Below are 18,193 nucleotides of genomic sequence, written 5' to 3' on the forward strand. Positions count from 1 at the left end.
TCATACTGCCTTCGTTCCACCGCCGTCAGTCCTTCGTTATTCTATCGTAATTATACGCTGTCGTCAGTCAATCGTGATTATGCCGGCGCTGTCACGCCATCATCACGGCGTCGTCTTCAGACAGTCGTTATCATGCATCCGTTCTCATAGCGTCCTCGCCGTGTCGTCGTCGTCATTTTAGCTTAGTCATATACCGCCTTCGTCACGCCGTATACTCATCGTGCACTCGTCGATCGTCATCCAAGTGTCCTCATGACGGCGTCTTCACGCTGTCTTCGTTATACCAACGTCATCATTCTAGAATGTTCATTTCAACGTCGTCGTGCCGTTGTTGTCATACCAACATTGCCATTCCATATGGTTACTGCGTCGGCTTCATACAGATCGTCATGCGCCCAAACTCAAGCGTTACTATGGCAAGCGAGTGACATAGCAAACTGGAAGGATACCGGGTGATGCTATAGATATAACCATAGAAACAGTAATCTTAGAATGACAATTACAGTTGGTTAAGCAAACTTGGCTTCAGAAATGCGGTTTGTCACGACATTGCTCGAATTCTAATCGCGTTACCATCCACATTAATCGTGAGAACAGTTCTGGCGTCAATTTTTTTTATTACCAACTGTCTCTGCATGACCAACGAGATAACGCAGCGCGCGCAATGATAATGTCGGTGGCCATTGTCTCAGATAAGCGACGAACTTCGGCACGTTTGAGACTATATGGCTAATATAAAGAGCATATAGCGGCGGAAATTCTTCGTAATACCTCGTTTAGAAAATTCAAAAAAACAATTAACCCTATAAGAGTCGGCGATATACAGCAAGAGCAGCGATATACAACATAAACAAAAGAAAAAATAAAAGGAAAGGGGGAGCAAAAGAGGCTGTGCAAAAATATATACAGCGTGTACGTCTCTGATTGCCACTGTGCCCGACTTCTCCAGTTATGGTCGTCCTTCGCTGGATGCCGTTTTGATGCCATCGTGCACGTTGCAGGCAGGCAGCGTAAACGTTCGGAAACCGGTTCAACGCATTGCGAAGATAACCCGAGCAGAGGGCGCATTAAACAGTATGCTCGGTTAGTGCGCGCGCCACGGTGGCGTTCTGGTCCGCTGACGCCCACTCGGGGAAGCTGTGCAGACCGAACACCAGGGGGCCCAGGGTGTGGATGGCCACCAGCTCAACGACGACGCACACCAGGTTCATAACGAACCCGGGAGCCGCCTGAAAGCAGAGAAGCCGAATTTCAAAGTAGAGCAAAGAGATAACCCTGAAAGTGAAAGTTGTCATCCACTTGACTTTAGCACGAAGCTGTACACGAAGCTACTACGAGGACACATTTTTCTTGAACCGTGACGCTTTCTTTCCGAGAAACCCGTAAGGGTTTTCTTTGTAGCTTCGTGGCGTTCGTTCCGCGTTAGATACTGGGATCTAGGATGAAATTTTCTTCAGTTGCCAGACTTCCTTTATGAGAAACTTGTGCGTGTTCCCCTTAGTAGCTTCGTGCCACTGTCAGGCGGCTGACACGTCCAACTACGTTAACCAAGGCGAGAGATACAACTGCAATCGGCTACAACATCAAGCCTAACTCTGCGTATGTAAACCCAACGGCCCGTCAAGATGCGTCCGTGTGTGCACGCACCATGTCGACGATGCGGAAGTTCCCCATCTCGTAGACGATGGCGTTGGGTGGCGTCGCAGCGGGCAGCATGAAGGAGAACGAGCAGGCCACCACCACGGGGATGGCAAAGTACAGCGGGTGCACCTCCAGTGCCACGGCCTGCATGCCGCGGATGCATCCAGTGTATATATAGGGTGTTCTATTTTTTTTCTTCAGCTGCACCAAATTTTTTAAATTCTCAGCTCTCTATCTCTATCTTCAGAGAGCACAGTTCTAATCATCGAGCTAAATTACTCGACTTGTACGAGAAATCAAAGTGCATGTCTTCGAGGTATGCTGACTGCAATAAACACAGGCGCCCTTTGGATGCCTAATAAAACATTTGGTAGTGGCGCTTGGCTTGCCTGTCGTTATACCGTACGTGCACATGTGTCAATTTGTGCCCGTCTTCTAACAGCTGCGATTTCACCAATGTAGACAAACATGAAATGCTCCTCGAACCCGTGTATTCGTATAGGTGGCCTACAATCCGTATACTCGTCGCACAGTCCCACGGCGTGCGGGTTACTAAGGGCTTTGCTATTGAGGGGAATAGTGCCCACTTCACCGGCGCACCGAACAGCAGCGGCGACATGCCCAAGGAACAGGCTATAAGGTGTGGAGTCCAGGATTGACCGTGACTAGCTAGCCGCGGGGCTCGTACCCGGGGCTTCCCCGTCCATACAAATTTAAACGTGAACAATATACTAAACTACGTTATTTCTTTTTTTCCTTCTCTCTGGTCGCTAGCGCGTATTACACAATATTTGTCCCTCAAATGGTAGCTAAAGGGCGTTGAGTGTTTAAGGATAGTGAACCAGGAAATGCCACTTCGCACATTCATGCAATCCTTGGTAAGACGTGTCTTACGTTAATTTCTCTTTCCTACCGCGTTTCAATGTATACCGATGTTGCGTTACCCGTCAGTATAGTAGTGGTTCTCCAGTAGCCACTATATACGTATAGACTGCTGCGAGAGCCACGTGTACACAATATGATGACTGCGTACAGCTCCAAGCGAACAAGGCCCTCAACAGCTCTGACCGCCCGTCGCTTGTGCGTCGAAAAAAAAAAGAAAACTGCGGCAAAACGTAAGGCTGTAGGAACGTTTCTGGATATAGCGTCCACCAAACAGCAGTGGGGCTCCCGCAGAATGGGCACAGAAGAGGTGTGTGTGTGTACAAGTAAAGGCGTTCGCCGGACTTTAAACTGACCATCTCGAAGATGATGGGCAGCATGATGGCCGTGATGGCCGTGTTGCTGGTCACCTCGGTCAGCATGGAGGCGAAGAAGCAGAGCACGCTGACCACCAGGTAGCTGGGCAGCACGTTCAGGCCGCGCATCTTGATCACCAGCATGGCCGACAGACCCGAATCCTGGAAAACGAGGAATTAGGCCGGGAATGAACGCGATTGCTGTTTCAAGCGCCGTGCGCGAAACGACACCTCTCATTCTCGTCACCTTATTCGATAAGAGCGTCGCAAAGGCCTTGCAGCTCTGCCAGCTTGGCCGATATATTCTACAGCAATTCCTGAACGCAGTGGACTATATGGCTAAAGGGATAGCATACATCTGTGTGAGCGAAAGCATGGGGAAGAAAATGGTAGTTGTAAATGGAGACTAAAGAGAAACGCTAAAGAAGTTAACACCGAAAAACTAATAAAAATAAAAACTACTTCCGGTTAATTTTGTTGTAAGAGAAGAGAAAATTAAAGTCGAAGTTACATTTTATGAATTTCGCTCCAAACCTAGAGAGCCGCTATTGTCAATGTGACGTCATGGTTGTCGGAGTTTATTTATTTATTTATTTATTTATTTATTTATTTATTTATTTATTTATTTATTTATTTATTTATTTATTTATTTATTTATTTATTTATTTATTTATTTATTATTTAGGCTGTTGTGGCCCGGTAAATGTTTTTGAAGCTTGCCAGGTTTAGTTTCTTGGCTCTTTCAGAATAGCATGTATATAGTTCATCTTTACTAATAAAAAAATTAACTAGGCCCGACAACAGCCGTTGTCGAATTTCATGACGTCACGGCGAGGTGGTGCGAGGATTTCAAGAAGGCGTCGCCACTTGTTCTTCGTTCCCGCGACTTTTCGAGCTTACCAAGCCTACTCTCACAGTAATAGTGGCCTTCTTTAATATTTTATAGAAGGATAATTTAAAAACACAGCTCAAATTCGTTTTTCCCTTGGTGATATAGCTGTTATTGGCTCGGCTCTAAGTACGGGGGCTCGGCCGCGCTCCACGTAAGGTGCGTCGCTGCTCGCACGCGTCCGTTCAAGTCGAACTTCCCAGTTCCCAGTCGAACTTCCCAGTACCGCCGGGACCGGCAGTACATGTGTTCTATGTTGCGTTACCAACGCTTACGTTATCGACGCCTACGAGGTGCATGACCACAGCTGTGCCAGGAGCTCCGATGACTCGGGGCTATACACAGAGTCTGTGTGTGGAGTCCTCAAGCTTACTTTAAAGCGAAGTTTCCTTTGCCAACTGTCCCTGACTATGCTAAACGTGACTGATGCTCCTTCGCTGAATATCTCTCGCGCACAAAAGAAGAGAATTGTGTGTCCAGTGGTGCGTAGAATCAATCCTACATGGAATCTAGCCCCCCGGGCAACATTCAAATGCTCTAACCCTTAGGCCACAATCGTGCGCACGCTTCTCTCGTGTGGTACCTCTTCGAGACGATTGGCACGTGCTTCACGTCAAGCAGCACATGCTAGCGAGAGCACGTGCGCATCGCATTTTTTTTTTCTTTTTACAGAATTTAATCAACCGCTTCACGAAAGGATTACTTCACTTACGTTCCAACATGCGCGTTCCATCTGCACAATCTTCTTAAAATATTTTTTTTGGTTATACCTCCAAGTTTTAAAGAAGGTAGAATGTATAATGTGCATCCATTGCGTAATTAAACCCAACATTTAAATCATGTTTCACTCCTGTCAGGTAGTACACCCGCGGCCACTTTTTCGCCGTGAGCGACATGCCTTGGAGGCCTCGGCCAGCGTCATTCCGCCGCAGATGATGAAGATGGTGCCCCAGTGGATCTTGACGCTGGCCTCTTCCCAGGTGAGCAGCCCTTTGCTGCGCAGGCCCTGGCGGGGGTCCTTGGGCACCACGAACAGCAGGATGCTGACCAGCACCGCGGGCACCGAGGACAGGATTTGCCTGCAGTGCACGGCCACTTGTGAATGCTATGCGAACGTTGATTCTGAAGCGAGCTAGCGAGAGCCGCTACGTCGCTTGCTTAATTGTCTTTTATCCTTGCGGCTATCTTTCTTCTCTGCTCTTTCATTCTTTATCGCTCCATTATGTGGGTATAGTTCTTTATTTTATTCTATCCTTGAGTGACATCGAGTTCACGTATTCTAAATTATACACTCACTCATGCATTCATTCAGCTATCTGGTTGGCCAGATTGACGGGGCCTCTGCTCCTCATAAGACTCGATTACTCCTTAAGCTACGAGTGGAGATACTACGTAGTACAAATACTAGTCAGTGATGACGTGACCGTCACGAGTAATATACATATGGGGTATATTCGTTAGAAGTGCATACTGTAAAAAAAAAAATGTGGGGAACCAATTCCGGTTGCCATCAAAGAATGCATGTAGAAGGCTTTAGGATGCGGTTATATGTCGTACTATATCGCACTGTGTGCAGAGGTTGACGAGTGCACGTTCTTCGCACTTACTTGCCGTAGGGAAACAGGTTGGACCAGCCGGGGATGACGCGCGGGTTTTGCGTGAGCCACAGGAATATCATGAAGGTCATCAGCGCCAGCACGGCTGCCTGGTGGAACCTGCGGCATTCATCACATTCGTCGTGACTACCGATGCAGTGCAAAAAGCGCCAGTGTGGGGGCGCTCTGTCAGGCATCTACTGCATCAACAACCTGAATAACTTGAATTAACTGCTCGCATTCATGCATTCTTACAGCTTCCCTGTCGGTGACGTAAACGGTTGCCAAATGACTGCACGGAGTCGGTAGGAATTTGTTTCTTTAGAACGTTCCCACGTTTAAAGAAAAATTGTAACGTCGCATAAACAGCTCTTCACTATAAATGCATTAGGTTTGAAATGAAGGAATACTGGCACATGCTTACGTCATCGGCCCGAGCTGATGGTAGCGGCGCAGGAGCTCCAGCTTGACTCGTTCGCGGATCGCCTCTTCAGCGCCCATCGGTCTGCAGGGAAGAACAGTGTCGTTTAGCGTATAAGCAGCACTGTATAATTCCTAGCTCGAACCTGCACAATCCTGTTTCTATCCAAGGCACTTAATGCGCAGAATGCCGGCCTGTAACAAGTAAGTCCGGCAAAGGAAAAGATTTCTCAAGAAAGTCACAGATTCATCGAAGCTGAGCCCAGAACCACCCGTCCGCCCGCGTTCGTTCATTTAAGACTTGCGCCCTCACTACTGGCTGGCGTCGTTCGTGCTTGATTTAGCTCACAAGAATGGCTCAGCGAATAGGGGACTTCGATTTTTTCTATCAAATTCACGGTTTAATCAAAGGTAACCCACACAGCACCGTGTGTTGTGGATTATGATGCTACGTGCTATGTGTTGATTGTACGACACTTGTGTGCTGTGGCATAAAAGGTGATGAGGTCTGTGCGATTTGTGATTGCTTTCTTCGGGTTTTCTTTGCCAAATTTACAAGGAATATTTTTGCAACGAGCACTGGCATAAGTGAAAAGTGAAGTCATTAGCTGCAACGTGGCGAGTCAGCGCTTCTGCGTCACGGTGGTATCTCTCTATCTTTCTCTATATCTCGTTTGTTCGCCTTCTGTTTCTTCGTGAATATGAGCCCATATTAATCAGAAGCGAGAAATGGGCGAGTTGGTATGAAAGCATGGCTAATTCGGAGCGCAAACTGCTAGGACACAAGCAAAGGCACTAGGAGAGACAAGACACAACGCTGTGTCTCTTCTCGTGCCTTTGCTTCTGTCCTATTAGCTTGCGCTCCGCATTAGCCATGGGTCAATGTGTTACGAAGGAAACGCCCCGTGCATCGGACTTCTGGTTGTTCCACCTTTGTCACTTTCGGGGGAGTGAATGAAAGCAGTGGACCACTCACGTCAGCTTGGCCACTTTCCATTGCACGTACAGCCATGCCAGCATGGTACACATCAGCATCGGCGGAACGTTGTACGCCATCCACGAAAGGAAGGTGACGTCGTCCTGGCCAAAGAGCCTGCGCGACCACAACGCACCCGCTTGTTGCAATGTTCGAGGGCGTACGTCGCTCATTTGGCGTTAACGATCGCGTATATGTCCGCACATCCGCATGTCACAATATAACCAGTCTGCCTCGTGGACAGTATGTCATAAAGGGAAATATTTGACCTTCAACAACTAAAACCACTTTCATAAATCAGCACGAAAACAGCAACACTACAGCAACAGATTCTCCTGCAAGGCGGCGGTTTCTGCGCGGTGACACCGGTTTCGCAGCAAGCACAGAAGGCAGATAATTTCAGCTCAATAATGTTTAGTCGCCGAATGATAATGACTTATCACGAATTTGCTGTCTCCATTTATTGCTTGGCCAGCCTCACCGTGCCTGCATCCTTCTAAAAAAAATGTGCGTTGATGTATTATACACATTTCTCTCCTTCGACGAACGCAACATTGTACTTGGATCTGGTGACGTGCAACTGCTTCCATTGTTCATTGACCGGTATCATCGTCCCGCTGCACCAGATAACCGAAAGCAGGTGTTTATCACTTACAAGCTCCTCAATTGTCCGAACGGCCATTTCCGAAAGGTATTACCTACATGCATCGAGTAATGTATAGATAGCTTTCACGGGACGTCACGGACGCAGAGTCCCGTAGCGCTAGTACCGAAACATGGCGGCCACGATGACGTCACTGCACCTTATCGTCACGCCTACATAGTTTTCCTTTTTCTTTTACCGCGAGCGTTTTCACCGGATCGTCGGTGTTATCGATTTTTCGCTCGGTGCAAAACGTGCCTTTCTTGCTGTCACGTTTCTTGTTTACGCAGCTTACCCTAAGATGGCGGCCAAAATGACGTCAATGAAAACTATGTATACGTTTTTATTACCAAACGGACTCCCCGTTGCAAGCTCCCTATTTCACATGGTTTAGGAACGATCTACTCGGTAATCGGAGCTCGTCTTTCTGTAATATTTGTATATTCCACTCGATTAGGAAATTTTATTAATTATTCTAGGCATCCCTAGTTTTCCGCTCATTTGATTCGCCAACGCGCTCACTTGGCATACTCGGCCTGTAGGATTAGGTTGGGAGGCGTTCCGATGAGCGATCCCGTGCCTCCGATGTTCGCGGCGTAGGCAACAGCCAGCAGCATCGCTCGCCGCATCTCTCCGGCGCGCATGTCGTTCTGCGGCCTGCATATCGTAAACCGTATAATTAATGCGTTGGAGTGCTTCCATAATGAGGTAGCAATAATTATGTGTGAATGAATCAACCGCGATTACCTTAAACGGACTGTAAAGAATAATATAAAGTCAAACTATATTGACATTTTAGGCTTCTGTAATAATGAATTCATTATTCGTGTCTAAAAATAAGGCATTTGTAAGCGATAAAAAGACGAAAATAGAAAATCGGAGTGGCGCCACCTGTTTTAGACTGCGATACCTCCCGTGTGACGTCAGCACTGGCTGATTCACAGAGCGCAGCAAAAAGGGAAGTCACGTGGAGATTTCGTCAACCAATTGAAGGCAAACGGCATATCTTCCTTTGCAATCAGGTATACAGCATGTATATGTGCTATATAGTTGCAACTCATTCTGTTCATTTAAGACTACCATGGGTAGACCACGGAAATTAAAGACACCAGAAGAACAGCGTGAATACAATGCTCGACCATGTGTGGTGTTTGAGACAGCTTCGCTGGACATTCACGTTCGCAGGGTGGGATGGCGGCCAATTTTTGACGTAACTGACGAGCATGTAATGTCATTGATGTCACAACCTATCAGTCATGTTAGTCATACATTCGTACCCTTCCATGCTAATTTTCGTATATACCAAGTGAACGAGACGCCACAAGATTGTTGCCTACTTCCAGTGTACACGGACGCGATCTCCTGGAACCTAGCCCTTAACAGCTTCGCTGCAAAATTAAAAAAAATGCTCCGTGTACGTTACAACCGAGGAGCCGAACTTTTATACTAGTCCATCGGCGCAATTCGCGAAGGAACAGATTGGTGACAAGAAATTGCGAAGATTCCAAAGCGAGAAACGGGGTTGTACGGTTCGAGCTGCTGCACGGATACGCGTATGAATCCCTTAGTGCCTTCATCGATGATGAAGGCAGTGCGACAGGGTCGTCTTGGTCCCACATTCTGCAGGTGATCCATGAAAACAAGGCTAGGGGGGAAATGGGGAAAATTAATGATTGGTTACATAACTGAAACATTGCGGAAAAGCCTCGTTTTGACGAAGGAGCATGTAGCAGAACGGCAAAGCTTTCGATGGGAAAAGTAACGGGAGCGGATTCTTGAGCCCACTGCAGGGTAAATGATCCACAGCTTCCTCCGCACGTCGTGCGTGATCTATAGGCAACTCCTACAGTAGTACGTGGACGGAGTTCATGGTACTACGAGAAATCACACTCACTGCACAACGGCCGCATCCTCGCTAGAAACCTCTCGGTGTTCCGTGGATTCCGTGTCTGGATCGAAGAGGGTATCTGCAAGGATCGCAAGGTAAAGGGACACATCACATCAAAACGCTCCAAACAACTTCCATACTACTTTTCGTTCTTTATTCAAGAATGGCTCCGCATTAACTTGAAAGCACCAACTAGTCGGTTAGTCATTTTCAGACGAGAACAGCGCCAAATACATGAACGAGGCGTCTCGTAATTTTGCGCACCTTCACTTCGTCCTTGCGTTTAACGCCGTTTCCGACTAAAGACGTGTGCAGACACAATCGATGCATCGTTCGAAAGACACGCAGCTTCTTCACGCTATCGCATGATAGCCAACAGCCCCCATAAACTTCGCGAACCCTTGACGCTGTCGATACAATCTCCAATCGCTTCCAGTTGTATTTCCCTCATCTTTGACAACCACTGGGCTGCATCCGACATATAGCAAATTTGGTCCTATGCTTCCGACAAACTTCAGACGCTACCCATCAAAGATATGAACGCATATGTCTCTTTCGCGTGTAATGCCTTCAATAAGCCCAGCTTCTCGTACCGCTAAAGCTTGTCCTCAGTTTGTGGCAGCATTTCTATTTGTTAGTTCTAATGACGCTTACCTTTCCTATGACAAGTTACTCGGTTACAAGCAGGCATAAACACTTCCGACGTGTAGTTAAAATCGGTTACAGAAGTGCGCTTCTCCACAAACTGTATCGGATTGCGATGAAGCCAGCTCTGGTGACGCTTTCTTGACGAGCTCGGCTAAAACACAACTCTGTTTCTGTTTTGCAATAATGTCGCTCTGGAGCGGAGGCTACAGCTCACGTAAGCCACTCAGGGGAGCGAGACCACGCGAATGCACCTTTCTCTGCGCCGCGTATACTTCCGGCGGTCTCAAGTGCGGTCTCAAGTACGGTCTCAATTGCAATATTGATGGCCACTGCACGCCCTGTAGCTTTCGCTTCCGCCAGGGCCTGTGTTCACAAAGAAATGTTCACAAAGAACGACACGTCCAACACCACCCAATCGTGGTGTTGGACGTGTCGTTAGCGAAGTTGGCCAGTCTATAGCAAACAGTTCTTGCGAGCAAAAAACTGTGAATTCTACCTCTGCTGTCTTGTAAAATTTGAGCGTAGTGATACAACTCCTGCACTGAACCCCCCCCCCCCCCTCTTCCGCCTCTTTGGGTTGTCCGAAACGTTGCCCTATGCATACAGCTCAACCTGCGGTGACAAACCTTCGGACGGGCTTCTGCTGTTTCCATGAACTTGGTTGAGAGTGGCCACGACTATGGGCGTCATGATGGAGGCGGACGCGGTGTTGGGAATCCACATCGACATGAACATAGTCACCAGCATGAAACCCAGCAGGATTCTGCAAAGTTAAGCAATCAGGCCACAAGCACGAGAAGGGCTCCTTAAACTGCCGCATAAACGACCTTCGACCACAGCGACAGCACAAAACTATGAGTAATTTAGCGATGAGGGTTGCACGTGTTGACTACGAGGCACAGTTAATATAAAATATGCGGCGTTATTTAAGCGGTCAAGGAAAACGCCACTGCGAACCGAGAAAGTGACGTGACGTGACGTGACTTCTTCAACCAATCAGTCTCCGCTTTCTGAAGTTCGTGTGTCCAACAGATGAGTAGGAAAAGGAAGAAAAAGTCACTATACACTCACGGAGCGGCGCATGTTTATGTTTTGAGGCAACAACAACAACAACACGCACAGCACTCACTTACAACCTGTGCGCGTCTGCCCAAACTATCCGTTCCATCCGCTAAGAATGTGCGAAACTATAAGGTGCAAATTAGGTGCTTTGTATCGAGAAATAGCTCAATACTCGGTCACTGTGGATTTTTGGGGGGATATATCTGTGGCGGCAAGAGATTGAATTTGTAGGCGGTAAATACTCATAGCTGTCGTCAAGATCACGGAGATCACCTTCGATTGCTCGTCCCGATGCGCAGCAGCGACTTGAGGGCCAGTCGCTGATGCAAGCGACTCGTTTCCACGGCAGCCGCTACCGCCAGCGATCCGAACAGGACGAATCCGATGTTCTGGAACGGGATGCACTTGAATGACACTAGTCGTGACATGGGCGGAACAACCCGCAAGGTTAATTAATGTGGTAAAAAATTATGGATGAGAAATACATATAGATGTGGAGAAAAGAAAAGTGTGTGGCCACGTGGGCATCGCAACTGCCTCACTGCCTTGCGGGCACCAGGGAATGGTGGAGAGAATCAATAAGAGACGCGGGTGAGGTGTGGAGGTTATTAGGTATGAAAGAAAGGAGCTCTGCAGGCAAACAGGAAAAGGGCAGAAGGAAAAAAACTGATTTTAGCGACTCATTTTCTCAGCTCAATTAGCGAAGAAAAGATCATTTTGAATCTTGCAGCAAGTAACGGAGTATAATGTGGCCATTCTTCTTCTTTCTGGGGTTTTATGTGCCAAAATCAGTTCTGATATGAGACACGCCGTAGTGGACGGCTCCGGATTAATTGTGACCACCTGGGGTTCTTTAACGTGCACTAGAACGCAAGCACACGGGCGTTTTTGCATTTCGCCTCCATCGAAATGCGGCCGCCGCGGTATGTGGCCATAGTCATGCGCTCGTATTCTGAATCTAAACGTTGTCGAAATGCATGACGTCACAGGGCGCTGGTGCGGAAACCTTCAAGGCGGCGTCGCCACCACGTAATTCGTATTTAGGTCCTTTCTGGTTATACCCAACATCCCTTCATGGTAAGAGTGAATGTTTTACCTAATACTACGGAAGAGTCATTTACTAATTCAGCTTTAGCTTAAAGAGAGGATAAATAGACATTTATTTGTACATGTAAATTACGCTTCTACAATAACAAGCGTGGCACTGTTACCGTGAGAAGTGGCTCGATAAGTCAGAAAAGACACGAAACACGAAAGCCAGGCGGTGACGTCACCTTGAAGTTTCCGTACCAGCTCGCCGTCAGATCATGGACATCGAAACCGTCTGCTAAGGCCTAGTTCGTTTTTGTTGCGACAGCAATTATATGGACACTCCAGGCGTATTTCTGAAGTCGCCGTCGGTGTCGCCGTCGCCGTGAGGTTCCGTGTAAAGTTCCAAGGGCGATAAAATTGCCGCCATACGCCGTATGCTTCATGTGCGAGTGAAAGCGTGCGAGGGTGAGCAGGCGATCGCTGCTCAGTCTCGCGCACGCAAGGGAGGGAAGCGGGAAGGAAGCGCACCGTCTCCCAGTCACGCCCAACGCTCTGGAAGGAGGGGTAGGGAGGGGGCGTTCTACTCTGGGCGGCCCCTGCGCTGTGTTCTCGCAGATTAGGTCACGTTGATGCAAGACGCAGCATGAAGGTAAATTCTCCCGGTGCTGCCGCCGTGCTTCCTCACTCCAGCGTTTTGACAGCGAGTTTCCGCGGTCATCCAGTGAGATGTGTTCATGTTTGCTTGGGCGCGTGTGACACCATGCTTGTTAATTTAGTTAGTATGCCTATGTTCGCAAGTTTATACGGCCGATAAATCTACTATACTTACTTCGTATAGCTGCATATTTATTTGTTGTCGCAAACGATGGTTCGCCTTTCGGGTGAAACTGCTACTTTTCTCTCGATAAAAGTTGACTACATTGGATTCTAAATAGCCAAATACTGAATTTAGCATGTTTCAAAACTTTTACTTATATATATCCACGATGATTCAAATGTGAAAAAATAAAGGTAGCTTTGAAATTTGCGACGTCAGACTGACGTACCAGGTGGGGTTGGTGCGAAACTGGAAAAAAAATTCGGCTTGCATTTCTTCTTGGCATAATCAACTTATTACAGCAACATGGGCGGGAAAAATAGGGGTTTTAAAGACTAATTTATCAGTAAGCAAATTTGACGTTTCTCGTCGGTGTCCCTTTAAATCCCTCTTTAGTGTCCGTCCAACGAAGGAATCAGCCTTCACCAGCCGCGGTAGCCCAGTAGCTGCGGCGCTGCGTTTTTGAGCTCGAGGTTGCAGGCTGAACCCCGCCGCGTGGCGGCCTCATTACGATGGGGGCGGAATGCAAGAAAAAAAAAAGGCGCTCGTATACTTAAGAATTAGGTGCATCTTGAAAAAAAGCCCATGTGGTCAAAATTAATGCGGAGCCTCTCGTCCGTCATAATCAGGTCGTGGTTCTACGCGTACGTAAAACCGCCATAGTTACATTTTAATTAGGAGCGGGCCCTTAATTGTCGCAAGGGCGCTCACATTGAAGTACAGGGTGGTCGTCTTGGCGGTGCCCAGGATGCCGAAAAGCGGGAATAGCACCAGCGGCATGAGCGCCGTGACCGCCAGCGGGATCGGCTCGAGCGTCCAGTAGGCCGCCATCCAGATCATGGCGTAAGCGCTGAGGCCGGCCTGCACGTGCGACCGGAATATGTATACCGGATGTTCAAAATTAAGCTTTACATAATTTCTACAATTCGTCTGTGGCAGGTAGCATAATTCTTATCGTTGAGCCGGGTTATTCGAAGAGGCGGACGTCAGTAGCACGAGAAATCGAAACACATATTCAACTAATTAACGAAAATTGACTAATGAACTTCTTAGTTAATTACTTTACGGCACGTAATGCGATTTACGAATTGTAGCCGGTGAGCTTGCAAGACGCATCCACTTGAAATGAATTTCCAGGATGACACCAGTTTCGAGATATTGTTTCCCAAAGTGTGGGACGAAATGCATGGGCGTTCCAGTTACTTTTGTGCTTTAATGTATAAAACAGCATTTTGGTTAAAAAGTAAGTGGAACAAGGTGCATTTTTACGGCGAGTTGGATGGCGCATATCTCCAAACTGGTGTCATTCTGGAAATTCATCCCAAGAGGATACGCCTCGCAAGCTCATCGGCTACAATTCGTAAATTGCAATATGTGTCGTAAGGTAATTAACTAAGAAGTTAATTAGTCAATGTTTTTAATTAGTTGAATACGTGTTTCGATTTCTCGTGCTACTAATATCCGCCTCATCGAATAACCCAGCTCAACGATAAGAATTATGCTACCTGCCACAGGCGATCTTTAAAAATTCCCTAAAACTTAAAAATGAACACCCGGTATATCAAGGGTGAGCATCGCTCAACGAGGCGAAAAAAAAAAAAGTGACGGCTTTGAGATCACTACACCCAACACTCCCTACACTGTAAAATAATTTACACCCTTAACTCTGAGAAACGGAGCAAATCTGCCTATAACTCGCACTCTTACACCCAAAAAAGGGTGTACGAATGTGAGTTATAGACCTATTTACACACTTATTGACTTGCAAGGGCGTAAATTATTTTATAGTGTAGTTACAGTTACAGTGTCCTGCGCACGGGCCAACTGAAACTCGTGCTTTGCAAGTAAGTTGACCATGCTAAGCGTCCCCGCGTTTAAGTGCAAGGGGCCCTCACCTTCCGGTGTGACGTCACAGCTCGAAAAGAGGGCACCCGTTCTTGGAACGGCCGAGCGGATCACGAACATTCGAGGTGAGACTCTCATAGGAACGACAAAACAACGGCATCGTCGATGCAACAAACCTTCGTTTTATTTATTTATTTATTTATTTATTTATTTATTTATTTATTTATTTATTTATTTATTTATTTATTTATTTATTTATTTATTTATTTATTTATTTATTTATTTATTTACAGTACTGCCCAATCTCTTTGGAGATCATAGCAGGACGGGACACAGAATAAAGTACAGCAACAAGTCGTGAATTAGGAACAGGCGAATTTACAATGCCCAATATTCAAGTGTAACATAACACAGCGCGGCAACTTTTGAACATAAGCATTGTAACTGATGTCATTGGTAAACGGCAATATAAATCTGGCTGGCTAAGGAAGCGGTACAAAATATTACGAAAAAGCCGAAGTGCCGCCATCACAGGTTGGTAACATGAGCGTTTTTCTAAGCCTGTATTGGCAAGGCCCCGCCCTATAAGGACCTATGTTTTACGCGCCAAAATGGTCGCACAGACGCCTTTCGCGTTTGATAATTTGATAAATTGACATAATTGCGCGCTTAAGTATGAAGGTGCACGTGTTACAGCCTAATGTGGCGGCGCGCATGGAACCGAAACTGCTCTGCACCACGACGGACAGTTTAAAAAAAATAGGGGGAGGATTTAAGCTAAAAGCTTAAAAGCAGCACGTTTTTTCTTTCGAGCACTAAGAAACTGCATGTGACGTCCTAGTCTTAGTACTGATGAGGCTTGCGAAGCTACCGTTGAGACTGATTTTTCTATTGCCAGTCTCAGTTTACTTATGTAAGCTGAAATAAACTGATTGATTGATTGATTGATTGATTGATTGATTGATTGATTGATTCATTCATTCATTCATTCATTCATTCATTCATTCATTCATTCATTCATTCATTGACGTTGCTCCCAAGAGGAGTCAATGTTTCCTACATTTATGCGAAGGGCCTCCTTCGTATGTTCCTTTGCGGAGCTATAGAGTCTCACCTTGTTTCCCATGTATATAGGCAGCGGCAGAAGCAGCAAGGGCACCGCGAATATGTACCACAGCTTCCAGCACGAGCACACCTTGTGAAACCTCGGGCATAAAGGCATGCCGGTTCCTCACGGGGCAGCAAATCCTACGTGACACATAAGACAAGGGAAATGCACGCTGCTGTCAAAACCCTACCAAGCTGCGCATTTGTAAACAAAAGATGCGCTGCCACAGCATAGTGTTCGAAAGCGCCGAGTCGCGGTTCGGTACGAATGGAGTTTCATAGCTTAGTATTAAATTCGGTGGTAGCATAAGTACGGAGCAAAAAAAAAAAAAAGAGCAGACAACTGTGTCGGCTTTCCTGACTCGCCGCCAAAAGTTCTGCATCAGTCAAGTTTCATGCAATAGTTCAGTGACGTCCGATCACGTGATCCAGTTTCCGTCGGATTTCAATAGTATACCCAGGTTGGAGGGATTAGCGCCTCCGAGAGCTCTAAATTGGAGCACGGCACTCTAAATTAACGAGGCGAGTATGTCCCGAGTGTTCGATTTCGACCAGCCGAATGCAAATCGCACCGTGAGAGCGCTCTAGAGAGCTCTAAAGCGAGCAGTCGAATGCAGTGTATATGAACCAGGCAATGGTTTCCGAGTGTTCGATTTCGACCCGCCGGCTCTAAACTGCACTGCTAGAGCGCTCTAGAGCGCTCGAAAGCGACAAGTCGAATGTGCCATATCGTTTCGTCGTTTACTTGAAAGCTTTAGCACGGGGACAACTCTGATTTTCCTATATAAATTCAGGCCAAGATTCGAGAACAGACAAGGGTAAGTTCATCGCGTACGCGATGAGTAAAACCTCTAATACGCTGGCTGCAGAGATTATAGGCGGGCGTTCTATTTGTCATTGCATAGTAATCGAAAATCCGCTTGGCAATCCAAGCGCGAGGTCGTTATCGGTAGCTGCTACTTGGGCGAGACAATGGAACATGGTTCAGGCATTACCGAATCCGCTGGCAAAAGTTGCGACGCCGATCGGTAGGGCTGAAATTGGGAGAATCCCTCTGCAGCGAGTTGTAGATCCTTCGGATGAACTGGCAAGTATGCAGCGAGCTTTGCATCCCCCGAGCACCGATCTTCTTCTTCTACATTTCGCCTCATTCACCACGCGCTGGCGGAGAACGCTTCTTCTTCCTCGGTCGCTATTCGCGACTTCCGCCCAATCGACATTTTCTTTTTCTTTAAGACAGTGTCTTTATCGGTGGTTTACCACTACATTTCCGTATAGGGTATGTCTGTTTCTAGCCTCTTTCGTGCAAAGATCGGGAAAATAGTGCCGTCTAAAGCTGTGACAACGCTGACGATGATGACGATGACGACGATGATGATGAACCACAGGATGATCAAGGAAACGTGTTTTTTTATTAGTCTTAAGATTGGTGGCTGGTCCCCCTATTCCTGAAATCCGTTGGAACCATATAATTTATTTTGAGAGCCGCGTCGATGATGACGATGATAATGGTGATAATAATGATGATGATAACGACGATAACTGATGAAAAAAAGTTGGAAGGCGTATCAAACTCTGTTAGACGTCATTCAAATGTCGCTCCAGCACGGCTCTCACAATAAATCAAACGGTAAAAAAAAAGAACATTCTACCCCCCAGCTCACCCAGAGATACATTGTCTTTCACCGGGTTCTACAAGACGTTCAATCGCCTGCTGACTTCCCTTTTTATTTCTGGGAGTTGCCGCAAGCCCGCATGAATGCAACATAAAAAGTAAGACAAGAAACAAAAAGCTCAAATATATTCTTGCAACTTTGTTATTATTTATTTATTTATTTATTTATTTATTTATTTATTTATTTATTTATTTACTTATTTATTTATTTATTTATTTATTTATTTATTTATTTATTTATTTATTTATTTATTTATTTATTTATTTATTTATTTATTTACAACTATTCCTATCACCCAAAATGGGATTTTCACAGAACGAGGTTACAAAAAAATCACCAGCCCTTCCCCTGCCGACAAAATGGGGGTAAGCGAAGCTTGTCGTGTGTGTATCTGACCTTCATCAGGGTAACGTAAAGTTCGCGACATGTCACGGTAATGAAACAGACGTTTATTAAATGTATACATCGAGGGAAGGAAATATACAACGCAACGGAAAGAAAAGTTGCACGAAAGGGAAGCAGAAGTAGAAGGAAGGGGAACGAAAAGTACCACGAAAGGGAACAGAAAGTAGTGGGAAAGGGAAGGAAAAGTAGTAGGTCAAGTACACACAGGACAAGCGTCGCTTACCTCCATTTTCTCGACAGGGGATGGGTTGATGAATTTCTTTCTTTCTTTCACTCTCTTTCTTTTTTGTCCTTAGTGTGTGCCATTGAGC

At 46.4% G+C, this 18,193-nt stretch overlaps 2 protein-coding genes across 2 annotated transcripts; both read right to left on the reverse strand.

Annotated features, from left to right (window-relative positions):
- Nucleotides 1-603: 603 nt before the first annotated feature.
- LOC119444156 (solute carrier family 13 member 2) lies at nucleotides 604-7,039 on the reverse strand. The gene is made up of 7 exons (XM_049664879.1): nucleotides 6,760-7,039; nucleotides 5,788-5,868; nucleotides 5,376-5,483; nucleotides 4,667-4,847; nucleotides 2,880-3,041; nucleotides 1,648-1,785; nucleotides 604-1,229 (listed from the first exon to the last, which is right to left on the reverse strand). The coding sequence occupies exons 1-7, from the start codon at nucleotides 6,930-6,932 to the stop codon at nucleotides 1,068-1,070; spliced, it is 1,005 nt and encodes a 334-aa protein (XP_049520836.1). The 5' UTR covers nucleotides 6,933-7,039; the 3' UTR covers nucleotides 604-1,067.
- A 3,493-nt stretch (nucleotides 7,040-10,532) lies between these two features.
- On the reverse strand, nucleotides 10,533-16,963 carry LOC119445102 (solute carrier family 13 member 2). Its single transcript, XM_049664880.1, has 5 exons — nucleotides 16,797-16,963; nucleotides 15,809-15,942; nucleotides 13,561-13,710; nucleotides 11,274-11,389; nucleotides 10,533-10,701 (listed from the first exon to the last, which is right to left on the reverse strand). Exons 2-5 carry the CDS (start codon nucleotides 15,914-15,916, stop codon nucleotides 10,533-10,535), a joined length of 543 nt encoding a protein of 180 aa, XP_049520837.1. The 5' UTR covers nucleotides 15,917-15,942; nucleotides 16,797-16,963.
- Nucleotides 16,964-18,193: the final 1,230 nt, after the last annotated feature.

This window comes from Dermacentor silvarum, chromosome 3 (assembly GCF_013339745.2).
Source record: "Dermacentor silvarum isolate Dsil-2018 chromosome 3, BIME_Dsil_1.4, whole genome shotgun sequence".
Lineage (NCBI taxonomy): Eukaryota > Metazoa > Arthropoda > Arachnida > Ixodida > Ixodidae > Dermacentor > Dermacentor silvarum.

What these genes read in the sequence shown, in the direction of transcription:
- LOC119445102 (XM_049664880.1), bottom strand. Translation starts at nt 15,916, where the DNA reads ATGCCTTTATGCCCGAGGTTTCACAAGGTGTGCTCGTGCTGGAAGCTG. An exon ending in CGACCACCCTGTACTTCAAT is followed by an intron (nt 11,390 to 13,560) that starts GTGAGCGCCCTT and finishes ATCCCGTTCCAG; the next exon opens with AACATCGGATTCGTCCTGTT. An exon ending in ATCGGGACGAGCAATCGAAG is followed by an intron (nt 10,702 to 11,273) that starts GTGATCTCCGTG and finishes TTAACTTTGCAG; the next exon opens with AATCCTGCTGGGTTTCATGC.
- LOC119444156 (XM_049664879.1), bottom strand. Translation starts at nt 6,932, where the DNA reads ATGAGCGACGTACGCCCTCGAACATTGCAACAAGCGGGTGCGTTGTGG. An exon ending in CATCAGCTCGGGCCGATGAC is followed by an intron (nt 5,484 to 5,787) that starts GTAAGCATGTGC and finishes TGAATGCCGCAG; the next exon opens with GTTCCACCAGGCAGCCGTGC. An exon ending in ACTTCCGCATCGTCGACATG is followed by an intron (nt 1,230 to 1,647) that starts GTGCGTGCACAC and finishes CTCTGCTTTCAG; the next exon opens with GCGGCTCCCGGGTTCGTTAT.